Source organism: Doryrhamphus excisus, linkage group LG4 (genome assembly GCF_037039965.1).
Source record: "Doryrhamphus excisus strain RoL-2023G ecotype Guam linkage group LG4, RoL_Dexc_Guam_v1.1, whole genome shotgun sequence".
NCBI lineage: Eukaryota > Metazoa > Chordata > Actinopteri > Syngnathiformes > Syngnathidae > Doryrhamphus > Doryrhamphus excisus.
The window spans coordinates 21802300-21830000 of record NC_136360.1 but is presented as its reverse complement, the minus strand read 5'-3'; the positions used below and the strand labels follow the sequence as shown (position 1 = coordinate 21830000).

General features: G+C 43.0%; 1 protein-coding gene across 3 annotated transcripts in view; it reads left to right on the top strand.

Moving 5' to 3' along the window:
- Window positions 1-27701, top strand: part of tle2b (TLE family member 2, transcriptional corepressor b) — an 86114-nt gene that overhangs the window by 25289 nt on the left and 33124 nt on the right. For all 3 annotated transcript variants that reach the window (XM_078790381.1, XM_078790382.1, XM_078790380.1), the window contains exons 4-5: window positions 10671-10715; window positions 25546-25608. In XM_078790381.1, the coding sequence (XP_078646507.1) occupies window positions 10671-10715; window positions 25546-25608 (108 nt within the window). The remainder of the gene's footprint in view (window positions 1-10670; window positions 10716-25545; window positions 25609-27701) is intronic.

The following is a 27701-nucleotide window of genomic DNA, read 5'->3' as shown; positions in this document are numbered from 1 at the left end:
TGGAAAAAAAACATGATTATTGTGATAAATACAACAATATTAATTACTAGCGTTAAAAGTCACAAGAATATAATAGCCTTTAATGTGCAGTAGGTGTTTTGTCTTGTTCTGTATTTCATGAGTTGGCTATAAAGGGCTGATAAAAACATAAAAAAGGACCACTGGTGGGTGACAGCTCTTAGCGGGGGATCGCATGATGTGTGTTAATTGGCTCTGCCGCAACGACAAAAAATTGTTTCAACCCAATTCAGAACACAAAAATGTTGACTCGGTAAAAGCCAGTCACCTCCGCTTTGTGGCACAAGAAGAACATTAGCTGATGATCAAATAAAGCACAAACGCTTGTGTTTTGGTTCAAGAACATTGATATTCACTTTTTTCAGAATAATCAGAATAATGTGTTTATTTTGTGTTATTTTGTTAGTTGGTGGTTTTGTGGGTTTTCCCCAACAAAACTAGGTAAAAGTGATATAGTCATTATTTTTGCATCATTGTCTGCATAAAAAAACATAACGTCTGCAACACATTCAAGGGATTGACATTTTTTATGGCAAAATTTGCTTTGCTTAGAGACCGTTTTGGTTTGAGTCAGCCCTTCTGGGACGTATTCATGACGTTAACCAAGACACTGCTGTACTACAGTATGGAGTAGTACGAAGCTCTCACCTGCCACGCTGGCTTCAATATTTCAGCAGTGTTTTTTTTTCTCCATCAAACTGGTAAAGGCCAGGCAGGGAGGAAGGAGCCCAGGAAGAAAGATCAGATGGAAAGTACAGTATAGGAAACGGTTTGAGCCACATTCCGCCATTGCTGAAAGGATGGTGGTCGTGTCTGGAACCAATTAAGCGCCATAAACGAGGCGAGGCTTAGCTGTATTTGTCCTTAATGTCCATCTCTTTGCTAGTTCTCAGGCTCGTGCAACAGTGGAAATAAATGCCTATATCAGCACATTTATCCAGATCCTTGCCAAATTTTAATGAATTCCTCTCGTTGTGTAACCCACCCAGTCCCAAACCCTGGGCTCCAACCACAGTCTGAAGAATCTGGGTTGAGAGCGCCAGCCGTCGAGCTAAAAAAAAACTCGACGTCCATCACGACTCCTAAGCTGTCAGGGAGTGAGATGGAAAACCCCACCAGCCGGCAGGCGTTCCACTCGGTCCATGCAACTATCCTTTTAGCAACTGCTAACGGTTTCTGTTGTCCGAATTACCAGACGTGTCACAAGATTAAAAGGTGACAACATCTGTCATTCAGAATGAAACAGCCTCGCGGGAACAATGGCATGAACAGAGTGAGCCCTTTTGTTACTGTCACTTTGTTTCAGTGGGTGGAAGCAGGGTTGGTAGCATAAACACACAGAGGCAGAAGAGTGTAATGTGGTTACCAGGTAGTAGTAGACACGAGCACGGCCACCGTGAGGGTTGCCAGGTACTAGTAGATCTAGCAGGGCTGGCAGGTACTAGTAGACGTTAGCAGGTCCACCGGTATGGCTGCCAGGTACTAGTAGATTGAGTAGGGCCACCAGTAGGGCCGCCAGGTACAAGTAGATGCTAGTAGGGCCGCCAGGTACTGGTAGATGCTATCAGGGCCACTGCTATGATACCAGACGCCAGGTACTTGTAGATCTCGTAGGGCCGCCAGGTACAAGTAGATGCTAGTAGGGCCGCCAGGTACTGGTAGATGCTATCAGGGCCACTGCTATGATACCAGACGCCAGGTACTTGTAGATCTCGTAGGGCCACCAGTAGGGCCGCCAGGTACAAGTAGATGCTAGTAGGGCCGCCAGGTACTGGTAGATGCTATCAGGGCCACTGCTATGATACCAGACGCCAGGTACTTGTAGATCTCGTAGGGCCACCAGTAGGGCCGCCAGGTACAAGTAGATGCTAGTAGGGCCGCCAGGTACTGGTAGATGCTATCAGGGCCACTGCTATGATACCAGACGCCAGGTACTTGTAGATCTCGTAGGGCCACTAGTAGGGCCGCCAGGTACAAGTAGATGCTAGTAGGGCCGCCAGGTACTGGTAGATGCTATCAGGGCCACTGCTATGATACCAGACGCCAGGTACTTGTAGATCTCGTAGGGCCACCAGTAGGGCCGCCAGGTACAAGTAGATGCTAGTAGGGCCGCCAGGTACTGGTAGATGCTATCAGGGCCACTGCTATGATACCAGACGCCAGGTACTTGTAGATCTCGTAGGGCCACCAGTAGGGCCGCCAGGTACAAGTAGATGCTAGTAGGGCCGCCAGGTACTGGTAGATGCTATCAGGGCCACTGCTATGATACCAGACGCCAGGTACTTGTAGATCTCGTAGGGCCACCAGTAGGGCCGCCAGGTACAAGTAGATGCTAGTAGGGCCGCCAGGTACTGGTAGATGCTATCAGGGCCACTGCTATGATACCAGACGCCAGGTACTTGTAGATCTCGTAGGGCCACCAGTCGGGCCGCCAGGTACAAGTAGATGCTAGTAGGGCCGCCAGGTACTGGTAGATGCTATCAGGGCCACTGCTATGATACCAGACGCCAGGTACTTGTAGATCTCGTAGGGCCACCAGTCGGGCCGCCAGGTACAAGTAGATGCTAGTAGGGCCGCCAGGTACTGGTAGATGCTATCAGGGCCACTGCTATGCTACCAGACGCAGGTACTTGTAGATCTCGTAGGGCCACCAGTAGGGCCGTCAGGTACAAGTAGATGCTAGTAGGGCCGCCAGGTACTGGTAGATGCTATCAGGGCCACTGCTATGATACCAGACGCCAGGTACTTGTAGATCTCGTAGGGCCGCCAGGTACAAGTAGATGCTAGTAGGGCCGCCAGGTACTGGTAGATGCTATCAGGGCCACTGCTATGATACCAGACGCCAGGTACTTGTAGATCTCGTAGGGCCACCAGTAGGGCCGCCAGGTACAAGTAGATGCTAGTAGGGCCGCCAGGTACTGGTAGATGCTATCAGGGCCACTGCTATGATACCAGACGCCAGGTACTTGTAGATCTCGTAGGGCCACCAGTAGGGCCGCCAGGTACAAGTAGATGCTAGTAGGGCCGCCAGGTACTGGTAGATGCTATCAGGGCCACTGCTATGATACCAGACGCCAGGTACTTGTAGATCTCGTAGGGCCACCAGTAGGGCCGCCAGGTACAAGTAGATGCTAGTAGGGCCGCCAGGTACAAGTAGATGCTAGTAGGGCCGCCAGGTACTGGTAGATGCTATCAGGGCCACTGCTATGATACCAGACGCCAGGTACTTGCAGATCTCGTAGGGCCACCAGCAGGGCCGCCAGGTACAAGTAGATGCTAGTAGGGCTGCCAGGTACTGGTAGATGCTATCAGGGCCACTGCTATGATACCAGACGCCAGGTACTTGTAGGTCTCGTAGGGCCACCAGTAGGGCCGCCAGGTACAAGTAGATGCTAGTAGGGCCGCCAGGTACTGGTAGATGCTATCAGGGCCACTGCTATGATACCAGACGCCAGGTACTTGTAGATCTCGTAGGGCCACCAGTAGGGCCGCCAGGTACAAGTAGATGCTAGTAGGGCCGCCAGGTACTGGTAGATGCTATCAGGGCCACTGCTATGATACCAGACGCCAGGTACTTGCAGATCTCGTAGGGCCCACCGGTAGGGCCACCAGGTACAAGTAGATGCTAGTAGGGCCGCCAGGTACTGGTAGATGCTATCAGGGCCACTGCTATGATACCAGACGCCAGGTACTTGTAGATCTCGTAGGGCCACCAGTCGGGTCGCCAGGTACAAGTAGATGCTAGTAGGGCCGCCAGGTACTGGTAGATGCTATCAGGGCCACTGCTATGCTACCAGACGCAGGTACTTGTAGATCTCGTAGGGCCACCAGTAGGGCCGTCAGGTACAAGTAGATGCTAGTAGGGCCGCCAGGTACTGGTAGATGCTATCAGGGCCACTGCTATGATACCAGACACCAGGTACTTGTAGATCTCGTAGGGCCGCCAGGTACAAGTAGATGCTAGTAGGGCCGCCAGGTACTGGTAGATGCTATCAGGGCCACTGCTATGATACCAGACGCCAGGTACTTGTAGATCTCGTAGGGCCACCAGTAGGGCCGCCAGGTACAAGTAGATGCTAGTAGGGCCGCCAGGTACAAGTAGATGCTAGCAGGGCCACTGGTATGATACCAGACGCCAGGTACTAGTAGATCTCGTGGGGCCACCAGACGGTAGCAGGGCCACCAGTAGGGCCGCCACGTACTAGTAGATCTAGCAGGGCTGGCAGTAGAATCAGAATCAGAATCAGAATGCCCTTTAAACGATCACTTTTCATCTTCCTGAAGTCCACGATGATCTTTTTTGTTTTCCTGGTATTCAGAGTCAGGTTATTTTCAGAGCACCAGGTTGGGAGTCTCTGAACATCCTCTCTGTAGGCTGTCTCATCTCCGTTTGAAATCAGTCCGACCACTGCAGGGTAGTCGTAGGGCCGCCAGGTACTAGTCTACAACTGACTTTGAGTGAGAGATATGGGGTATGCCATGTCAATATCAATCCATCAACCAACCAGCCAATCACAGGACACATGTACACAAACAAGCAACATTCAGTCTACAATTAACATAACATGTTTGTCTTAGATAGAGAACCCTCTATCTTTTGTCTGTGAGGTTGACATGCTAACCCAGGGGTGGCGCAAACTACGGCCCGGGGGCCACATCCGGCCCGCCAAGTGTTTGAATACGGCCCGCCCAATCTTCCAAAGTATTTCATTTAAACTCAACATACAACCTGGCATCATGGCCTGAGCCAACCTTTTGATGGTTTTATCAATTTTGTTTTTTCGTCTGTTGTATAATAATATAATAATAATAATTATTAGATTATTATTAGATTATTAGATTATTATATGTATTATTAGAACTATTATGATTATTATAATTATTATATTAATGCTAATTATTATATTAATTATATATAATAGTATTGTTATATTTGCATATTTTACATAATAATGACATAATAATAATTATTTTAATTTTATTGTAATTATTACAATATTTTATTATTTTTAAAATATTTAAATATAAATATAAAATAATAAATAATAATAGCAGATTGCATGACAATTTTACAGATACAATAATACCAGGTGGACTGTTACGTGTAAAATGTATAGTCTGCCCCCCCCCCCCCCCCCCTCGTAAATTTTGTCATATCAATGCGGCCCGCGAGTCAAAAAGTTTGCCCACCCCTGTGCTAACCACTCCAAAGTTGCTCGGCCTTCCAAGAGCGGGAATTGTTTAGGGATTTAAGAGGGCCAGATGAAGGGGAGGATGGATTTTTAAGAGCCTTAAAGCAGTCTGAGGAGTCTAGAAACAAGGCAGGAGATAGGGATTAAAAAAACTGGACCACGTCTCCCTGAACATAACAAAATAAAGCGCCCTCCTTCAAATTCCCGCTTCCCTGCGTGCAGTAGTTGACTTAACTTTCCGACTGATGAAACTGGCGGCAAGAGGAGCTGCTGTCAAGCTTAATGTCAGAACTAATGGAGTCATCACTCGTAGCCTGCTAACCTGACCTGTGATGTGCTTTGGACCAGCCTTCTAATAAATGTTTTAACATCCCTGCTGTGGGGGAGGGTAGATGAGCGAGACAAGCCCCCCCAGTGGGACACCCGGGAACAATGCTTTTACACACTCGCTTGGCCACACACAAACACCAAGGAAACTCGAGTTACATTCACACACGTGTACACGCATGCTTAATGAATCCAGGCGTGCTGGGGGGGCCGCAAGCATGTGAAGCAGGCATCAACGTCCCATTTAGATCGAACCCTGGTGACACTTGGAGGTCTGCTGGCTTTCTATGGACATTGTATCTTTGCCACAATGTCTGTGTACATCCCCACTCATCATGGTAGTTCCATGTTTAGTATAGTTGGTGTATTTGTTTAGATATTTGAGCAAAAACCTTTGTGTCAAAATGAAAGTTAGGCTAATAGCAAATATGGGCTGAAGGAAAGAGGCTACAAATACAGTAGAGTAGTCTATCTGTGCAGCCTGGGACAATGTTTTTGTGATGCGTTCAAGGACGGCCCAAGAAAGTGGGACCGCTTGCAACAAACAACATGCAAAATTAGGGGATTTCTAACTGTATATTATTATTTTTGGACAAAGTCTGAGGCGGCATTGGGAATGCAGCTAGCAAACTTTATTTTGTTGTTCAACATGAAGTCACACTGCAGCGAAAGGAGACGTCTAAAACCTCAACAAAAGGCATCTTCCTACTGCCTGAACCGTTGGAGTAACAACACCTTCAACTTGAATAGTTCCGGGGTGAATTAGTGTATGTACCAACCCCCCTACTGAAAAAGGTGACTTTAGTTGAATTTTATTCTACTATTTAACAACTATTTAACAACAACAACACTCAGACCAGGGGTGCTCATTAAGTCGATCGCGATCTACCGGTCGATCGCGGAGGTGGTACTGGTCGATCGCGGCGTGACATTAAAAAAATATCATCCTAGCATCAATGCCGTCACTTGATTGATATACAGGGCAGCCATTCAGATGACAACTGAATGTTGCTCTTCGGGTGACCAATCAAATCAAACAACGTCTCTAAGTGCAGCAGAACTTACGATGTCAGCCTATCATCCATCCCTGTTACTTGATTGACATACATCACAACCAATCAGATGACAACTGCTCATGCGTAAACAACAATGCAAAGTGCTAAGCTAGTCGGCGAATTGCGTCAGATTTTAAGCCCTCGCTAAAGTTTATGGTGACTAAAATGAGTGAAGTAGCTGGACCAAGTAAAAAGGCAAAAACATATCACTTCCATACGGAATGGGAGGTGGACTTTTTTTTTCACAATGTCTTTTTTGAAGTGCGTTTGCCTTGCTAACCTGGCTAACCTGGCTAACCTGGCTAACCTGGCTAACCTGGCTAACCTGGCTAACCTGGCTATCCTGGCTATCCTGGCTAACCTTGCTAACCTGGCTAACCTGGCTATCCTGGCTAACCTGGCTAACCTGGCTAACCTGGCTATCCTGGCTAACCTGGCTAACCTGGCTAACCTGGCTAACCTGGCTATCCTGGCTAACCTGGCTATCCTGGCTAACCTGGCTAACCTGGCTAACCTGGCTAACCTGGCGATCCTGGCGATCCTGGCTAACCTGGCTAACCTGGCTATCCTGGCTAACCTGGCTAACCTGGCTAACCTGGCTAACCTGGCTATCCTGGCTATCCTGGCTATCCTGGCTAACCTGGCTAACCTGGCTAACCTGGCGATCCTGGCTAACCTGGCTAACCTGGCTAACCTGGCTATCCTGGCTAACCTGGCTATCCTGGCTAACCTGGCTAACCTGGCTAACCTGGCTAACCTGGCTAACCTGGCTAACCTGGCTATCAGCAGCTACTGTCCGGACTATGCATCCCTGGCTGATTCAATTCAGTGCAAGTCATCAAAGTAAACTCAGGTAATTACAAAAAATGTTAATAGTTAATTATGTGTGTTTTGCAATATTGGCTCATTTGGTTATGTAAGGTACATCAACATACATTGTACGTACAAATAATCCTCAATACATTTGAAAATAAATAGATGTTTTGCATTTTTGTAGTGGGTAGATCATTTTGACTCGGTCCTTTTAAAAGTAGCATGCTGAAAAAGTGTGAGCACCCCTGACTCAGACCATAAAATTAAAGCAGGTACCGAAGCCGAGCATCCGGGCCGGCCCGCTGCCTCGTAGACCCTCAGACAATGAGCGTCCGATGGGCGGGACAAAGAGTAACAACCCACTCTACGCTTTCCCCATCCAAGTCAGTAGTAGCGTATATTCAGTCTATGAGATGACTACACAGCTCTCCATATTTCACCACTTCTCTTTGATCATTTCTCTTGCAGTCTTAGCGCAGTCAGCACTGTTTTAAACTGTTTTATTAGCGTTGTGTATTGTTTACTGCGGTTGCTAATTGTGCTGTTTTTACCATCGGGCATGCTTGTGTAGTTTCTGTGTTTTATTGGCACTTTGGGCGGTTGAAGCTATATAAATACATTTGACATTGACACGTGTTGCCAAGGCAACTTGCGGACAGTGCCAGTGTAAACGATGCTGGTCGTGGGAAGTTCAACATGGCAAAAGGCAAGTTTGGTCCACATAAAGATGTCGCAGGTTCCAAAAAGATGACCCTACAGGGGCGTATGTAGCAGTCCAAAGTTGCAGTGAGGCTTGGGTGGAGTACATCCAGCTCCGTGGGAAATGTCAGTCCAAGATGGATGATTGATAGCCATGGCTGAAAAGGGTTAAAAGACCTCGGCATGACACAACACAGACATCCAGGCAAAGGAGCGAACATTCCAAGAGGCTGTGGACTCGGATGGGGATCAGAGAGAAGCCGACTGAGGCGAGGAGGACGTGGAGCGAGAGAGCAAGATTGGGAGAGAGAGAGAGAGTGGTGTCGCTCTCATCAGTCAGACATTGTTCATCCAGCAGCCGAGGCTGACTTTGTCACCATGATGGAGCCTCGCTGGCTGGATGCCAGCATCGCTCCATCAGCATCATCACAGAACATAATGTGCAGGGGGGGCACGCATTTAGCAAGCAGCCTCATCTGCTGTGATTCACAGGACAGGCGTCCTTACATGCTGGACGTATTTGCGGATGCTTAGCGAGCAGTCGACTTGCTTCCCACGATGCTGTGCTGGATTGTCCCACAACACGGTCTTACCATCGTTGGGGCCTAAAGGGGACCTGGCATGACTCATCAACTATTTGCTATTTGTACCATCATTTCTGCCGGAAAAGCCACTCCCACTAAACGGTAATGGTAATAGTAATGGTTTTATTTCATTTGAACATGCATCAGATTACAATTGAGTGCATCCCATAATCAGTTCCCAGTTCCACATGTCCAAAAAGGAGTAGGAAGAAGCAAAGCTTATTAAATCCTAGCCCTCCATCTGGTACTTTTATAATCACTAACTGTTAGATTTGTTCACTTCCTGCTTTCCATAGTACAGTTTAAGGTTTTTTTTTTTTTACTAATGTACCTCGTACCAAAGTACTCGGTGATATGATCATCCAATGCCATAATGGGTACCATAGTAAGTGTCAATATAGTGATATATATAGCACATCATGACTGGTTCAAGACTCTTCATCCTTGTATTTAGCAAATTTTATTTATAAATTTATAAATTTTTATTAATTCTTTGTTAATTTTTTATAATTTTTTCATTAATTTTTATTAATTTTAATTTTTTTATTAATTTTATTAATTTATATTTTTTATTATTATTATTTTTTGTCACGTACCAAAGTACTCGGTGATATGAGCATCCAATGCCATAATGGGTACCATAGTAAGTGTCAATATAGTGATATATATAGCACATCATGACTGGTTCAAGACTCTTCATCCTTGTATTTAGCAAATTTTATTTATAAATTTATTTTATACATTTTTATTAATTCTTTATTAATTTTTTTATAATTTTTCCATTAATTTTTTTTTATTAATTTTTATTATTTTTTTTATTAATTTTTATTAATTTTTATTTATTATTATTATTATTTTTTGTCACGTACCAAAGTACTCTGTGATATGAGCATCCAATGCCATAATGGGTACCATAGTAAGTGTCAATATAGTGATATATATAGCACATCATGACTGGTTCAAGACTCTTCATCCTTGTAGTTAGCAAACATCAACTGCTTGTATTGTTTCTTGAATTGGCTCATCGTTGTGCATTGTTTGATTCCCTTACTCAATCCATTCCATAGTTTGATTCCACATACCGAAATGCTATGGCTAGCATAACGTAGTCCGAGCATAGAAGTGTTTCAAATGTACTTCTTCCCCTGAGATCATATTTCTCCTCTCTTGTAGAGAAGTATTGGATGACATTTTTAGCTAATTGGTTGTTTTTAAACGTATGCATTATTTTAGCTGTTTGAAAATTAACTATATCAGCAAGTTGAAGTATTTGTGATTTTTTTTGTTATTGTGAATTATCCCTACTGACCTTTTTTGCAGTACATTTAGTGAGGAAAAGGCTGCTCTTTATTTGGCAGGAACCAATCATGACCTATGCGGGAACACACTAGGCTAAAATCATCACACAGCAACTTGACAGGCAACATGTAGGTAACAAACAAAACAATACGAGTGGAGAATACTAAACAACTCGTGCAAGAGAGTCCAAGAGACGAGATTTTAACTTTACATTTAAGAAAAGTACAATGAAAAAATAGTTGATAATATATTGCAATCTACTAAGATGATTTTTTCTGTTCTTTTTAACTCTGTGTGTATGCTAGCCGCCCCGCCTCCACCCACCAAGACTGGGTCTCACTTCATGCCATATTTCTATGGAGCGGGAGGCTGCCTTTTTATTGATTGTCTGATTGATTCATTTATTTCTTCTCATCCCCGGCTTAGTGCCCAGGAGATATTTTTTTTGGGAAATGTTTGCGTTTTAATCTTGTGACGTCTTATGATGCCTCTAATGAAAAGATTTCAGGTAACGGCCAAAGAGTTTCACAAGTAGGCACACATGGTTTATGTCGGCGGGGGCGGTGCCGGACCATGCATGCCACCATATGCCCAGCAACAGATGTTGGCTCTGCATTCTTGTTGTCGATGTGCGCCGGATAACAATATCTGACAAAGCTGTGTTTGTGTCTTTGTCTCCGCAGTACTATGAAATGTCCTACGGTCTGAACATAGAGATGCACAAACAGGTAAGAGAACGCACGGGGGTGTGCGTGAGTGTTCATCAATGCTTGTTTTTTTCTACGCTCCAACAATTAGTGACACTTTGTGAATTTGCGTGGGCGCAAGTTTATTTCCGTCATTTAGTTGTTCCTCCTCCATATATATTGAAGTGAGCTTTTTCCACACGGCAGAGTGATGCTTCAGCGTGCCCGATGCGCTTCTTCACAAAGCTGCTCATTGTGTGAAACGTTGTAATGCAGCCAAATCAAGGCTTCCGCACTTAACTTTAACCCTGTAATCATGGTGTCACTTGGCAGCACAGGTAATTCTAGAACGCCGACATGGAGCAGCGGGTGTCCGTCCAAACACACAAGATGTAGCACCGTGCTCAATGCCGCCTTTTCACTTTCCACCTGTTGGCTTGTATCCGGCCAAAATACACATCATGGTATCATATCATGACTAGACTGGCTCTATGAGAATCAGACCAGACGGGATTACTTTGACCAAAGGTACCAACGGAAGTAAGACAGTATATGACAATATCATTCATTCATTTTCTCCCTATCCTCATGAGGGTCGTGGGCGATGCTGGAGCCTATCCCAGCTGTCTTCGGGCGAGAGGCGGGGTACACCCTGGACTGGTGGCCAGCCAATCACAGGGCACATATAGACAAACAACCATTCACACTCACATTCATACCTATGGACAATTTGGAGTGGCTAATTAACCTAGCATGTTTTTGGAATGTGGGAGGAAACCGGAGAAAACCCACGCATGCACGGGGAGAACATGCAAACTCCATACAGAGATGGCCGAGGGTGGGGAAAGACAAAATAAGAAGCCAAAAAGGTACCACTTCCACACAAAATAGGAGAACTCATTCATTCATTCATCCATTTTCTACCGCTTATCCTCACAAGGGTCGCAGGGGTGCTGGAGCCTATCCCAGCTGTCTTCGGGAGAGAGGCGGGGTACACTCTGGACTGGTGGCCAGCCAATCACAGGGCACATATAGACAAACAACCATTCACACTCACATTCATACCTATGGACAATTTGGAGTGGCTAATTAACCTAGCATGTTTTTGGAATGTGGGAGGAAACCGGAGAAAACCCACGCACGCACGGGGAGAACATGCAAACTCCACACAGAGATGACCGAGGGTGGAATTGAACTTACCCTAACCCTAACTTCTCCTAGCTGTATGGGTACATGATACCATACAGCATCCATATCAAACTTGCGCGGGCCGCACTAACATTAAACTTTCATATCAAGGCGGGGGCCTCAAACTAGTGTCCTTGTTATTTACAACATATTGCACAACTGCAGGGTCTTGAGACACATGCTAACTCGCAAACTAGAGAGCTAGCGACCTAAACGGTAGCCTTCAAGTTTCCTTTCAACTTAAATAGCCAAAAACTTACCACTTCCACACGGATAGGGAGGATAACTATTAACACTTATTTAACCTTTAACATGAACATGAATCAAACGTAATAATTTTTTCTGGGTACATGATACCATACAGCATCCATATCAAACTTGTGCGGGCCGCACTAACATTAAACTTTCATATCAAGGCGGGGGGCCTCAAACTAGTGTCATGCGGGCCACATTTGGCCCGCGGGCTGCATGTTTGAGACCCCTGATTTACACATATTTTGCTAAGTATTTTCTGAGAGATAATTCTTTATCTTTTTTTAATCTTTTTTTATAGACATGACAAAACACGACTATAGTCACATTTATACTCGTTTTATTTACAACATATTGCGCAACTGCAGGGTCTTGAGACACATGCTAACTCGCAAACTAGAGAGCTAGCCACCCAAACGGTAGCCTTCAAGTTATTTCCTTTCAACTTAAATAGCTAAAAACTTACCACTTCCACACGGATCGGGAGGATAACTATTAACAGTTATTTAACCTTTAACATGAACATGAATCAAACGTAATAATTTTTTCTGGGTACATGATACCATACAGCATCCATATCAAACTTGCGCGGGCCGCACTAACATTAAACTTTCATATCAAGGCGGGGGCCTCAAATGGTTGCTCTGCTCGCTACAGCGCCGCATATGCACAACACAGCCGACAGATGGATGGCTTGCATTGATTCCAAACCTCCACAGCAGACACCAGTATCTACAAAATATGACTTTCTTCTTATAAAATTACAGTAGAGAATTGTACAGTTTAGAGTAACTGAGTTGTACAGTTGTTGTCCTGAAAAGGTTAAAAAAACTTGAAAAGGTTAAAAAATAACAAAAGCAAAAAAGACTATTACTACTTTATTCCTGTAATATTATTACTATTTTTCAATTAAATGTGATTTTTTTTCTTGACAACTTTATTTTTGCAATGCTACTTTTTTTTTTAGAAATGTAAATATTAGGGTATTGAATATTATAAAACACATTATTTTTGGATAAACGAGGACTTTATTGCTGTAATGTTGAATGTTTTGGGCGGCGTGGAGATGGAGTGAGGGGACGAAGGAGGGGAATGTAAACAGGAAGGATGGAGATGAAGAGCTGGGAAGAGATAAAAGCAGCGGAGGGGAAGAGAGACCTCTTAGCTGCACTGGGAAATAATCAATCATCAAAGCAGTTGGCTTATTTCCTCCTCGCTTTCAGCTTCCTCTTTACATCCTGGCCCTCTCATGGCGTCCTCTTCCTCGTCATCATCATCATCATCAGCATCAGCATTCACTGAACTGTAACCCCCTCCCCCATTTTAATTATTAATTTCATAAAATAAATCATTAATGTGAATAAATGTATGACTATAAACACATAATTTAACAATCTATTTGACACCCTCAAGTATATTAATGATTTCATTCATGTCACAATTAAATTGGTTATTAAAGTGAATAAATTTAATAATTTAAATACATTTAAAATTTTAAACTGTTCAAATTTAAGTGCAGATTTTCTCCATTTTGGAAAAAAAAATAGTAATATTATAAATTCTAATATTTACATTTCTGAAGAAAAAAGAAAGTAAGGTGTACATTTTTGGCAAATAATCCTAATGATATTCCTCTAATATTATTAGAAGAAGTAATAATAATAACATTTCCCCAAAGTAATATGATGGCTTCATAAAAGGCTTAATATTCGAGTGAAAATTAATTAATAAAGTCATATTTTTCAAGGAAAAAAAGTCCTATTCAAATGTGTAAGATTTAAAGGAGATCTATTATGCAAATTTTTCAGCCTTTTGTATTGAGTTGTGGACTCCTATAGAGCAGCTACACACAATAACCTGCACACAAAGCTTTCTAGATCTTCCAGAATCTACAGCATGGGTAACGTCTAATGCAGGGGTAGGCAAACTTTTTGACTCGCGGGCCGCATTGATATGACAAAATTTACAGGGGGGGGGGCAGACTATATATTTTACATGTAACAGTCCAAGTGTTTTCATGGCCACCAATGAAACACTAATACTAAATACTAATGTATTATTAGAATTTAGAAAAACCTGCGGTAAATTCCAAACAAAAGTGCACTTTTCCTTTAAGAAAGGGTTTAAAATGAAGCCATAAACATACCACTTCCACACTGAATGGGAGGAGAACGTCTTTTGACTTTATCATGTTGGACATAACATGTCTGACTCCATGCAGTGTGACGCTAATGTAATGTCTATAATGGAACAACATTTTATGAGTAACAAAGTGTTTTCATGGCCACCAATGAAACACTAATACTAAATACTAATGTATTATTAGAATTTAGAAAAACCTGGGGTAAATTCCAAACAAAAGTGCACTTTTCCTTTAAGAAAGGGCTTAAAATTAAGCTATAAACTTACCACTTCCACACTGAATGGGAGGAGAACTTTTGACTTTATCATATTGGACATACCATGTTTGACTCCATGAAGTGTGACGCTAATTTAATATCACTTGTATTTCAATTCATTTGGACAAACAATGCGCCAGGGTCAGCCATTAAACAGCAGTCATGTATTCATGAATTCCTAGGAATGGTTTCCCGTGCACGTAAGAGGATATTACAGTGTCCATCCATCCATCCTCTATGCCGCTTATCCTCACCAGGGTGGTGGTATGCTGGAGCAAAGATATCACAGTGTACGTAGTAGAAATATAACCTGTATTTTGAGCTTTTAGTATTGCCGGTGGTTTTACACTCGTAGAAATGGTATTTCAGCTTTCATGCTTGCAACAGTTTTACCCCGGAACAGATGATTATTTCCTATAGGGGAGGAATAAAATCCTGGCAGTGCAGCGGCCCAAAGAACAGGCAGGATATTGTAGGATGTTGTGTTGGAGAGTCAGGATGCCGTGCAGCCGGACGCTTCCCTCTGTGGACTCCTGAGGATGCGTGAAGCAGCTGGCTGGCCTTCCTTCCTTCCTCCCTCCTTTCATTTCAGGCTGACTGTGTCTTTGTGCCATCAAAAGTCAGTCAGTCAGTCAGTCAGTCAGTCAGCTCCTTTTGTGCAATAACGACACTGCGTGTGTGCATGTGGCTAAACTTGTGACCTGAATCCTCATCTCCTTTCCCCCTAATCCCTCCGTCCTTCCCTTTATTTGCCTGCTTGTATTCAACGGAGGAGATGAGCCCCCCCCGCCTGCTGCATATGTGGGTCAGCCGAGCTTTGCAGCGGTCAGATGACTGCCTGGATTCCTGCTTATTTATTTGCACTGACTGTGATCACGGCCGTGTGAAGATGCTTTGTGTACATGTTGCAGCATCCATTTGTGTGCACGTCGGTGTGTGTGTGTGTGTGTGTGTGTGTGTGTGAGAGGAGCTTTGATATGTCTCTATAGTCCAGGTGCACTGCTACACACACAGCCACACATGTACACGTAAAAGAGCTGATTTGTGAATAATGAGGCGTAAAGAGATGGAGCGGGATAAAACAGGATCTTTAGAGGGGAGACAAACGGACGTTGTGGGAAGCCAGGAGAGAAAAGAAGCAGAGTGAGAAAGAAAAAGAAAGACAAATGTGATGAGAGAGTAATTAAGTGTGAGTGGAATTCCCGTTGAGCTAACCTTTTAACATAATGGCTTCGTCACTCTTTTTAGAGGTGTGAGAGAGGGAAGGAGAGAGAGAGTTTTTGAATTATACTTTCATTTCTGCAATTCCACCACAACTACGCAGTATTGGGCAGTAACTGGGGATTGTGCTTGGAGGGCAATCTTTTTTTTTTTTTTTTTATAACAGTTTCTGCACTCATGTTGCATACAATCTATGCAGAAGTCTGTTAAATAAAGGCTTTTTAACTGCCACAAACCTGACATATGAAATGGACGAGTGAACGTTTTACATCATTTCACCTGGACACAAAAAAGGACAATAAGCACGTAAAAGCAAATTGTTCACCTAAAAAACATACTGCGGCTGTCAAATTTGACTCAGGTAAAATCCGTAAAAGAATACAGTGGTGCCTTGGTTAACATAATTAAAGGGGATGTATGCTTTTTACACTTTTCTGAAAGACGTTTGGGATGACTCAAAACTATGGAGGACCAAAACTGCCAAATAAATAACAGTGAAAATAAAAAAATTAAATACAAAAAAATAAATATAAATGGAAATAAAAACAAAAATAAATATATACATGAATAAATAAAAGCAAAAATAAATACAAAAATAAAAAACAAGATTCAAAAATTAAAAAAATATATTTTTGTTTTTATTTCCACTTTTATTTATTTATTTATTTATTATTTTGGCAGTTTTGGTCCTCCATACAAAACACTCGCTTTCAGAAGGCATGGTAAAACAGTTCCTTTGTGATGTCACAGAGAGACGGACTTCCTTATATGGGCATGGCTGTAAGCCAGATAAGCTGTCTGCCCTCCCCCAAGCTCTGCTCCTCTGTTTACTTGCTAGCAAAGCCACATTTGTTTCCAATTCCTAAAGACGCCACCATCAGCCCCAAGTGGTTGGAGTTCCTGATTCCCTACCAGCAAAAGAAATACATTTTCATCTGTCAAGGGCATTTCACACTGGACTGTTTAGTGAGCATGGGCCACTATGCAGCTGGACTAGCCCACAAACTAGCTGAAGCCCTACGCCTTTCCAATGGTACTTGGTGGTGTGGAAGAGTCAAAAGGGCCAGCAGTAAATAACAGTTTATCAGTGTCTTAACTGTCTTTATTTAGTGCAACTCATGGAGCAAAAGCACTTGTCTGTGTAGCATTATAGAGTGGGCATACAGGAAGGGGGTATGCTAATAACCTTTACAATGTTTTTTTTACACACTGGTATGCCCACAAAACACAGTAGACTTTACCCATGTTAGCATGCTAGCATCACATCGCTATGCTAGCCAACATGCTACGTAAAACAAATGTGATATGGAGGAACGGTTGACATTCTCGGGGGGATCTTCTTTAGCCAAGAGGCTAACCTGGGAGTGTAATGTTAGCACCCTAGCATCACATTGCTATGCTAACCAACATGCTACGTAAAACAAATGTGATATGGAAGAAAGGATGACATTCTGGGGGGGGATCTTCTTTAGCCAACAGGCTAACCGAGTATGATGTTCATGTTAAAATTGGAGTGTAATGTTAGCACGCTAGCATCACATCGCTATGCTAGCCAACATGCTACGTAAAACAAATGTGATATGGAAGAAAGGATGACATTCTGGGGGGGATCTTCTTTAGCCAGCAGGCTAACCTAGTATGTCATCCGTTCTTCCATAATCCCATTTCCCACGATTCCTGAAAATGCCATCCAAATTTGTTCCGAGGTTTCCAAGTTATTTTGAACACAAACCATCAAAAATGGATAAAACCGTAACAAAACCGTAACAAAAATTACAGCTAGCATGTCTGTAGCCGACTGATGGATAGTTAGCGCTTTCTCCAAAACCTGTATTGTTTCTTTCCAGCGTCCATAAATATGCTGCGTGTGCACACGCGTGTGCATTTGACAGCGTTGCAGGGAGCTACGCAGGCTGTCAGAGCAAGCTGGCGAGCTGGCACCGTGCGGCTATGACTAATAGCTGGAGTTATAATACAGGCAGGGAGTGTGTGATGGGGGGGAGGGCAAGGCTGCAACCACTGTTGGAGCGCCATTGGACCAAAAAACAAGTTTGTGTTGAAGATGTGTGGACTTTGTGGAGGCGTCATCAGTTGTGGCCTGTGAAATCATGGTGGTGGGGGGGGGGGCACCATGATGTAATGTATTCCGCCTCTTCCATGATGTAAATCCTACATTTTTGGATGAAAGACGGCGGCGTCGTGATGTCCAATTAAACGTGTGAGAGAGGCGAGCTGTCATTCAGCATTTTTTCTGGGTGGAAATGTTTCCTTGTTCTTCTTTTTTCTTCTTTTTTCTTCTTCCCTGCCTGTCTTGTCCTGGTTCTACGCCGATGGTTGCCGCTGTGTGTGTGTGTGTGTGTGTGTGTGCGTGCTCATTGCTTCCACGCTGGGAGGCTTTGCTTGCTGTGCTCGCTGTGCACACAGCTCTTTGTACTGTATGCGTGCTCTTCTCTGCTGTGTTTGGATTGCTTCTTCTGTGTGCCCTTCTTGGCTGTGTGCCTCATTCTGTGTGTTTAGCTGTATTTATACGTGCTGTGTGTGTGTGTCCGAGATTGTTAGTAGTGTTTCAGTGTGTGTACTTTGGCGCTTGCGTATGCTTTGCTGCGCCCCCTTTCTTCCCTCCTTTCTCCCTGTTCCCTTCTTCTGCCTCCTAACAGCAGGGCCATCAATCAGAAGAAGAGGGGGGGGGTGGCGTGGTGCCAGGGAAGAGAAGCTGGCAGGATGCCCAGAGGAGGAAGGGAGGGGAAAGAGAGGCAGGGGCAAAAAGATGAAGCAAAAAGAGATGAGAGCATGAAAAAAGAGGGCGGGGAGGAAGAGCAAAGGAGTGAGATAACAGGAGAGAGAGATTTGGGACCAAAGAATGAGATACAGAAGGACAGAAGGTGCTGATGTGGTCCTAGAAGTGCACTTCAATGTGTGGTGGACACCAGGACTAGGATGTAATCAATCAATGAAAATGAAGTGGATAATCAATATATTTGATTTGTATTATTATTATTATTATTTGTAAAATGGCAACTTTTTTATGACTTGCATCTGTTTGTTTGTTTTTGGTTATCTGAATTATCAATTATATTGTATTTTTATTTCTTATTGTTGAATGACTTTTTTTTTCTTAAAATGTTGACATTATTTTTGAATTTTGTATTTTTTTATTTTATTTGTTTTTTTAGAATGACTTTTTCCTCTATTCTTCTTTTGACTTTATTTTATTGTTTTTATTTCTTATCTGTAATTTTTCATTATTTGTTTATTAATAGTTTCTTTTTTCTAATTACTCTCGTCGCCTTTTTTTCATGATATTCCAAAATAGCAGAAAGACCTTTTTTCTGCATGTTGGCTAGCATAGCGATGTGATGCTAGAGTGCTAACATTACACTCCTAGGTTAGCTTGTTGGCTAAAGAAGATTCCCCCCCGAATGTCATCCGTTTTTCTATATCCATTTGTTTTAGGTAGCATATTGGCTAGCATAGCGATGTGATGCTATGGTGCTAACATTACACTCCTAGGTTAGCCTGTTGGCTAAAGAAGATTCCCCCCGAATGTCATCCGTTTTTCTATATCCATTTGTTTTAGGTAGCATATTGGCTAGCATAGCGATGTGATGCTAGAGTGCTAACATTACACTCCTAGGTTAGCCTGTTGGCTAAAGAAGATTCCCCTTCGAATATCATCCGTTCTTCTTTATCCATTTGTTTTAGGTAGCATATTGGCTAGCATAGCGATGTGATGCTAGGATGCTAACATTACACTCCCAGGTTAGCCTGTTGGCTAAAGAAGATTCCCCCCCGAATGTCATCCGTTCTTCTATATCCATTTGTTTTAGGTAGCATATTGGCTAGCATAGCGATGTGATGCTAGGATGCTAACATTACACTCCCAGGTTAGCCTGTTGGCTAAAGAAGATTCCCCCCGAATGTCATTTGTTTTTCTATATCCATTTGTTTTAGGTAGCATATTGGCTAGCATAGCGATGTGATGCTATGGTGCTAACATTACACTCCCAGGTTAGCCTGTTGGCTAAAGAAGATTCCCCCCCGAATGTCATCCGTTTTTCTATATCCATTTGTTTTAGGTAGCATATTGGCTAGCATAGCGATGTGATGCTAGGATGCTAACATTACACTCCCAGGTTAGCCTGTTGCCTAAAGAAGATTCCCCCCCGAATGTCATCCGTTCTTCTATATCAATTTGTTTTAGGTAGCATATTGGCTAGCATAGCGATGTAATGCTAGGATGCTAACATTACACTCCCAGGTTAGCCTGTTGGCTAAAGAAGATTCCCCCCCGAATGTCATCCGTTTTTCTATATCCATTTGTTTTAGGTAGCATATTGGCTAGCATAGCGATGTAATGCTAGGATGCTAACATTACACTCCCAGGTTAGCTTGTTGGCTAAAGAAGATTCCCCTTCGAATGTCATCCGTTCTTCTATATCCATTTGTTTTAGGTAGCATATTGGCTAGCATAGCGATGTGATGCTAGGATGCTAACATTACACTCCCAGGTTAGCCTGTTGGCTAAAGAAGATTTCCCCCCGAATGTCATCCGTTCTTCTATATCCATTTGTTTTAGGTAGCATATTGGCTAGCATAGCGATGTCCACAACTAAATACAAAGGGATGGAAAATGAGCATAATAAGAGGAAGGACATCGTACCAAAGAACCTGTGCCACATAGAGCGTGTGCCCCAATACAGTGCACCTTGCTGGGCCCCAGCAGGTGCCTCCTCCCCCTCTATCCTCTGGTTCTCCTGGTAGTAGTCATGTCATGATATTTTCATTTGGACTCATCCATCCGATCGTCTTTTCAAAGTAGATAACAGAATAATAGTCATGTATCGTACATATGTTTCTAATGAATGAAACTGTGTAAACACGTGTGCTATTTGATGACGCTATGGCAGGGGTGGGCAAACTACGGCCCGGGGGCCACATCCGGCCCGCCAAGTGTTTGAATACGGCCCGCCTTTTGAAAGTACGTAGGAACATGCTAGGAATGTTGCAACATCAGGTTTGCAGTAAATATGTGTATGGATGTACATAACCTAGAGTGACTAGAGGTCAGGTTAGTGTGTAGTAAATATTCAGATGAAGTAGTACTGGAGTTGATGCAGTAGCATAATAAAGTTGGTAAATCTCTAAGGTATATCTATACAGATAGTGGAGGTACAACATGGGGACACCTTTGTCGTCAATATAGTAGTATAGTCACCAGCCACGCACACACACACACACACACACACACACACACACACACACACACACACACACACACAGTGTGTCTAATTCTATCTGTCTGAGTGCCCTCAGCCTCATTTTGTTCTCTTCCTGGCTCAGCCGCTCCCTCGCTTCCTCCAACAGCTCTCACACTCAGCCATTATTACGGTATTCACCCTCCTCTTCCTCACTGCTCCTCTCGCTCTCTTTCCTTCTCCACACTGTTCCTTTTCCAGCCTGCCCCCCCCCTTCCCCCCGCCCCCACAAACACACAGCGCCACTGCTTCCTTTTTCATTTCTCCATTATTAGCCTCTCTTTTCCTTTTTTCCTGCCGTTTCCTTTCCAGGCGTTCCTCCTCCTCCTCCCCCTTCATCACAGCACATGTTGCCTCCATTGGGGGATGACGACGAAAAAAGGAGGAGGACAGGGAAAACTGTCTCTTACACCCTCATCTGTATGATGAGCCAGCCTGTCAGTCACGGCCAGTCTCATCATGGTCGTCATCACACACACACACATACAGTTGCAAGGACACGTCCTCATTACATCATACATTTCTAAGAGTGTGTGTGTGTGTAGTACTGATACGGATTTATGCATGAATAATTCAATATTTAGCAAGCTAGCTGGACACGCACACAGGCACTCCTTTCCCTATGTAGCATGATTACAAGTACTGCCTTGGTTAGCATCATGAATCCCGTCCGACTCAAACTAAAACGGACTCTAACCAAAGCAAGTTTTCCCATAGAAAATAATGGAAATCCAATTCACTCCTTCCAGACACCCACAAAAAAACACGTTATCGACAATAATTATCGTTTGCTGTTTATGTCTTAGCAAGCCTCATGTTTTGATGACCACTGCAAGATCAAATCCTATGCAGGCATTTGCTCATCTTGCGAGATCATTTGACACGGTCACGAATCAGCCAAACATAACTGCTGCAAAAATCCTTTACAATATCCATGCAAAAACCATGCAATAACGTATGTAATAAACCGTGCAATAATCATGCAATAAAGTATGAAATGAACCATGCAATAAAGTATGTAATAAACCGTGCAATAATCATGCAATAAAGTATGAAATTAACCATGCAATAAAGTATGTAATAAACCGTGCAATAACCATGCAATAAAGTATGAAATTAACATGCAATAAAGTATGTAATAAACCGTGCAATAACCATGCAATAAAGTATGTAATAAACCGTGCAATAACCATGCAATAAAGTATGAAATTAACCATGCAATAAAGTATGTAATAAACCGTGCAATAACCATGCAATAAAGTATGAAATTAACCATGCAATAAAGTATGTAATGAACCGTGCAATAACCATGCAATAAAGTATGAAATGAACCATGCAATAAAGTATGTAATAAACCATGCAATAACCATGCAATAAAGTATGAAATTAACCATGCAATAAAGTATGAAATGAACCATGCAATAAAGTATGAAATTAACCATGCAATAAAGTATGAAATTAACCATGCAATAAAGTATGAAATGAACCATGCAATAAAGTATGTAATAAACCGTGCAATAACCATGCAATAAAGTATAAAATTAACCATGCAATAAAGTATGTAATAAACCGTGCAATAACCATGCAATAAAGTATGAAATTAACCATGCAATAAAGTATGTAATAAACCGTGCAATAACCATGCAATAAAGTATGAAATGAACCATGCAATAAAGTATGTAATAAACCGTGCAATAACCATGCAATAAAGTATGAAATGAACCATGCAATAAAGTATGTAATAAACCGTGCAATAACAATGCAATAAAGTATGAAATGAACCATGCAATAAAGCATGTAATAAACCGTGCAATAACCATGCAATAAAGTATGAAATTAACATGCAATAAAGTATGTAATAAACCGTGCAATAACCATGCAATAAAGTATGAAATTAACATGCAATAAAGTATGTAATAAACCGTGCAATAACCATGCAATAAAGTATGAAATTAACCATGCAATAAAGTATGTAATAAACCGTGCAATAACCATGCAATAAAGTATGAAATTAACCATGCAATAAAGTATGAAATTAACCATGCAATAAAGTATGTAATAAACCGTGCAATAACCATGCAATAAAGTATGAAATTAACCATGCAATAAAGTATGAAATTAACCATGCAATAAAGTACGTAATAAACTGTGCAATAACCGTGCAATAAAGTATGCAATAAATCGTGCACTAACCATGCAATAAACTTGTGGCTTGACCAACCCTTACACAGCTGTAAATTGTGTACATAACTGATTTGTGTTCAAATGACTTGGCACTTCCTCTGCTCTTGTGTGCGCTTGTACCGTTGCTGCTGTACACCTGAAATGGGATCCTTGTGGGAGGAGTCAAGCCCAACGTCTGTATGGCGAGTACGGAGGTCTGCTTTGAACAAGGAACGATATAAACCAACATTATGTCTGTCACATGAGTGGAGTCGATGACAGGACTTTTGGTTTCATGTCATTCCATGGCAGTTTTATCATGACGTGGTAGTTGGGCACCGGCTTGAGGTTCCAGACTCCAAGACTGTTGTGTTGGGTTGGGCTGCTCCATCTGGAAATACTAGAAAATCAAGGTCAACAGCAACAGAACTGAAAGTTAAAGAACTGAAAGTTAGACTTTTTTCTGTCCTTACTACATGGCGGCTAGGGTTAAGGGGCTGGGGGGGAGGTCGGTCTTGAGGATGATCAGAGGCTAACGAAGGGTGCGTGTTTGAATGCGCACCATCTGGGGGCCAGCCATCTTTTATATGGCAAACGCTCTTGCAATCTGGAAACAATTCAATCAGCAAGTTGCCAAACTCTGATTGAAGATACAAAAATGAGGCTGGGGCTCCGCCATGTTAGCAAGTGTGAAGAGTTTCCCTTTGGCAGCGTTTTTGATGTGTTGCATTCATTGGACGTGGCTAATTGCAGCGACTGTTGTGGTACGCTTCCTCACCATCACCATGAATCAAATAAAGCCTTTGGAACGATCCCCAGAGAATTGGAATGTTAGTCCTGGTTCCCATCCGGTCTTGAGACTCGAAGGCCAAGGCTAGTCTCCAGTCTAAGTTCTGCTCCTCTGAGGTTTAGTATAAGTCGGAACTAAATATTACTGAGTGACCTTCGCTGTGCACAGAACTCGTGAAGGACATAAAATGCAGTCCTAGAAATGTGGAATATCCTGCGCCCTGAAAGGGGCGTTGCAAAGGCAGGGAAGACATAAGAAAGTATCACTAATGAGAGCACTATACTGCTTAGTTATCACTGTCCCTTTCATAGACACCATCTTTGTCCTTCATGTCCTGTTTGAGCAGCTTGAAGCCTCCGTGCCGTTGGTGACGCTCGGTGTTTCTCCACTTTCTTTGCATTTTACTGTGTCAATTTTCACTTTCCCTTTCCTTTTGTTCGGCACATTGAGATCAGAAGAGTCTCGCATGCTTGGGAGGCACCATGGATGGAAAAAAAACTACTTTGCGTCGATGCAGTACTGATCCTTTATGGGCATGCCTTTTGGAGATGGAAGGCGGCAGCATGACCACCGCCTTGCTTTGGTGCTTCCAGGTACAGAGCACGGATGTTCAAGCAGAGATTGACAAGTGATACCGACGTCACCACGTGCGTTGGATTTGGTGGAGTGGAACGGGTGGGGTGGGGGGGGGTAAACGAATATCTGAAAAGAGTGTCAGGAGTGACAGCAGCCAATAAGCCGGCGGGGGCTTTGCAGCATAATAAAAGCGAGCTCAGCTGAGACCAAGTCAGGTGTCACAAACAACACAAGCACAGATCCTGTCCTACACCCTGCCAAGGCGCAGCCATCAGGGAGCCCTGGCACAGGCGGCACGGATGGAGGCTGGAACACATACAAAGAATAGATGGGGGGAGCGGGAGGGGTCCATAAACACCTGAGGGCAGATATGCTGCCAATTGGCAAGAGAGGGAGAGAGAGAGGCTTGAAGTGTATTAGAGATAAAGTGGAGGTGAGACAGAAGAATTAGCTCCACGACAAGGACAGACTGTTCTTGAGGCGCTGCTACATATTAGCATGTCAGACACACACACACTTGTCATGGTGTCCAATCACTGATCACATGACTGTCACGCCTGCAACACGTGTACAAAATCAGCACAAATCAAGCAGAACCATCCGGAATGGAAAAAGTACAAAACATTCCGAGAATCAGACCATTTGAAATTCTTGGCTCCTTTTTTCCTTGGCAGCATAACGTGATGTGAAACAGGCAACATTGATTAGCATAGTGGTAAATATGACTATTACTGTGTGTGCTTTGATTGTACAGGTGTACCTAATGAAGTGTTCATCGATTTTCTGTGGGGGCTAAAATGAGTGTCTTCTTTGTTGATGTACATTGCAAGTACGTTACTATTGAGTGCTTGTGCTGTCCCAACACGACCACCCCCCCCACCCCCCCCACCTCCGCCCGCTCATTAGGAACTTGCATTCTGCTGCCGCAAAAGCGTATCATATGCTCCGTGTTCAGTGTGCACTCATGACTTGGCCATATGCGATGTGATTGAGTATCCCCTTTTCTCCCCTTCCTTCCTGCATCGCAGGCGGAGATTGTGAAGCGTCTCAGTGCCATCTGCGCTCAGATCATCCCTTTCCTCTCCCAAGAGGTGAGTGTCACGGCTGCCGCCACGTCTTAGCTGCATTTCTATATCAACATGCGTCACTCATTTCACCAGGACATCATACACTGTTGTGTTGGCCACAACATTAGGTACCCGCATCCCATTTCTGTTTTTCGTCTGACATTTTTTTTTTTCGATTTTAACTTCCAGACATGACCGCAAGTCAGATTTATGTCTTTCATGTCTTTTATTTCTCTTATTTTGTCTTATCGGGTAATAGGAGTCACTATAGGGGTGTTATTTCATGTCTAGAGGACTCTAACCAATCATCCATCTAAATGCTGTAACTACTAAAATACTTGGTACTCTATGGAGGGTCACTTTGTATATGAAGAGCTTGCAACCAAAAGGCGCTAAATCCAATTTTCACGAAGTTGCATGTTTTTCATGAGTTTAATAGACCTCTGTCATGTGTATCCAAATCACATATTTTGGTCTTGAAATCATTTTAAAAAATATGAAAAAAAGTGATATGAAATTTATGCTTTCAACCAAAAGGCGCTATTTCCATTTCAGATTTCAACCAAAAGGCGCTAAATCCCTTTCTTTATTCTTTATTCTCATTAGCCCAAGTTTCCCATCTATTGATAATCTGACCAATCAGAGAGAAGAATACAATTGGCACTGCACATACATATAACATTTTGTTTCTGTAATGTGTGAAGGCGAACGAGTGCATGTGTGTGTGTGTGTGGGGGGGTGTATTGTATGTTGAGAATGGCTTCTGTGTTGTCATTATTTTATTAGCATAGCACATTAAAGCACCTTACATTCTTTTACAACAATGCCATTGAAGAAGTTAAAGGTGACTTCAAATTTATTTCAGCCAAAAGGCTCTAAATCCGAAATTTTTTTTTTTTTTAAATATATAAAATACATGGTGTGTGCAGGATTTTTATAGCATGCATTTTTATGACCTATATTGATAGCTCTTTCATTTGCAATATAGACTTGATTACCAAATAGATTGATATGTGCGTAATTAAAAATCATTGATTTTCTCGAAATCAGTCAAAATGGATTTAGCGCCTTTTGGTTGCAAGCTCTTCATATATCTTTTCCATGGCGTAGTTATTAACCACGTGTGAATAATACAGGAGATGTTATAGCACAACATGGGACACGGAAAGGTGGAAGAAGGTTTTCTTCTGCCTTTACGGTCCTGATGGCTTCAAACCTTACTGGCATGACAAGAAGATCCACCATCATCATCCTTCAATCGAACAATGGAGCTTCAGGTCAAGCAGGGGTGTCAAATGGCAGTGGTTGCAGGGGGGCATCCCTCATGACTGAAGGTCCTGTGTGGTAATGACACACTTTTTCAACACTTAACAAAGAGGAATAAGCTTCCTCTTTTGGACCATCCTGCGTCTTCCCCTCATTTAAATCCAATGGAGAACATTTGGGGATGGATTTACAGACCGTGACGCCATCTTCAGCACCTGGAGCAGCATTGCTACGAGCCTCCTGGAAACACTGGATTCAAGCATGAAGAATGGCACAGCTACTCTTTTTTTGGGGTGGGGGTTGGGTAAAGCTTTGGGAATCCGGCCAACCACAGTAAGAGCCGTTATCCCAGGAGAACAGCCACGGCTCATCCGAGAGGTCACAAAAGACCCCACAACAACATCCAAACAAGTGCAGGCCCCACTTGCCCCAGTTCAGGTCAGTGTTCATGACTCCATCGTAAGAAAGACACTGGGCAAAAACGGCCTGCAAAGCAGAGTTCTGAGACCAAAAGCACTGCTGAACAAAAAGAACATTAAGGCTGGTCTCCATTTGACCAGAAAACATCTTCATGATCCCCAATTTTGGGGAAATACTCTGTGGTCTGGTGTAAAAGCATTTCATAGCAACAGTAAAACACGGTGGTGGTAGTGTGATGGTCTGCTGCTCCAAAACACAACAGCAAGTCCACCAAAGCAAATGAAGACTTTGGAGCGGCCTAGTCCAAGTCCTGAGCTGAATCCTATTGAGATGCTGTGGCATGACCTTCAAAAGTCCTTGATGCTACAAAAGCCTCCAATGTGACTGAATGACAACAATTCCTCCACAGCTGGAAGAGACTCATTGCAAGT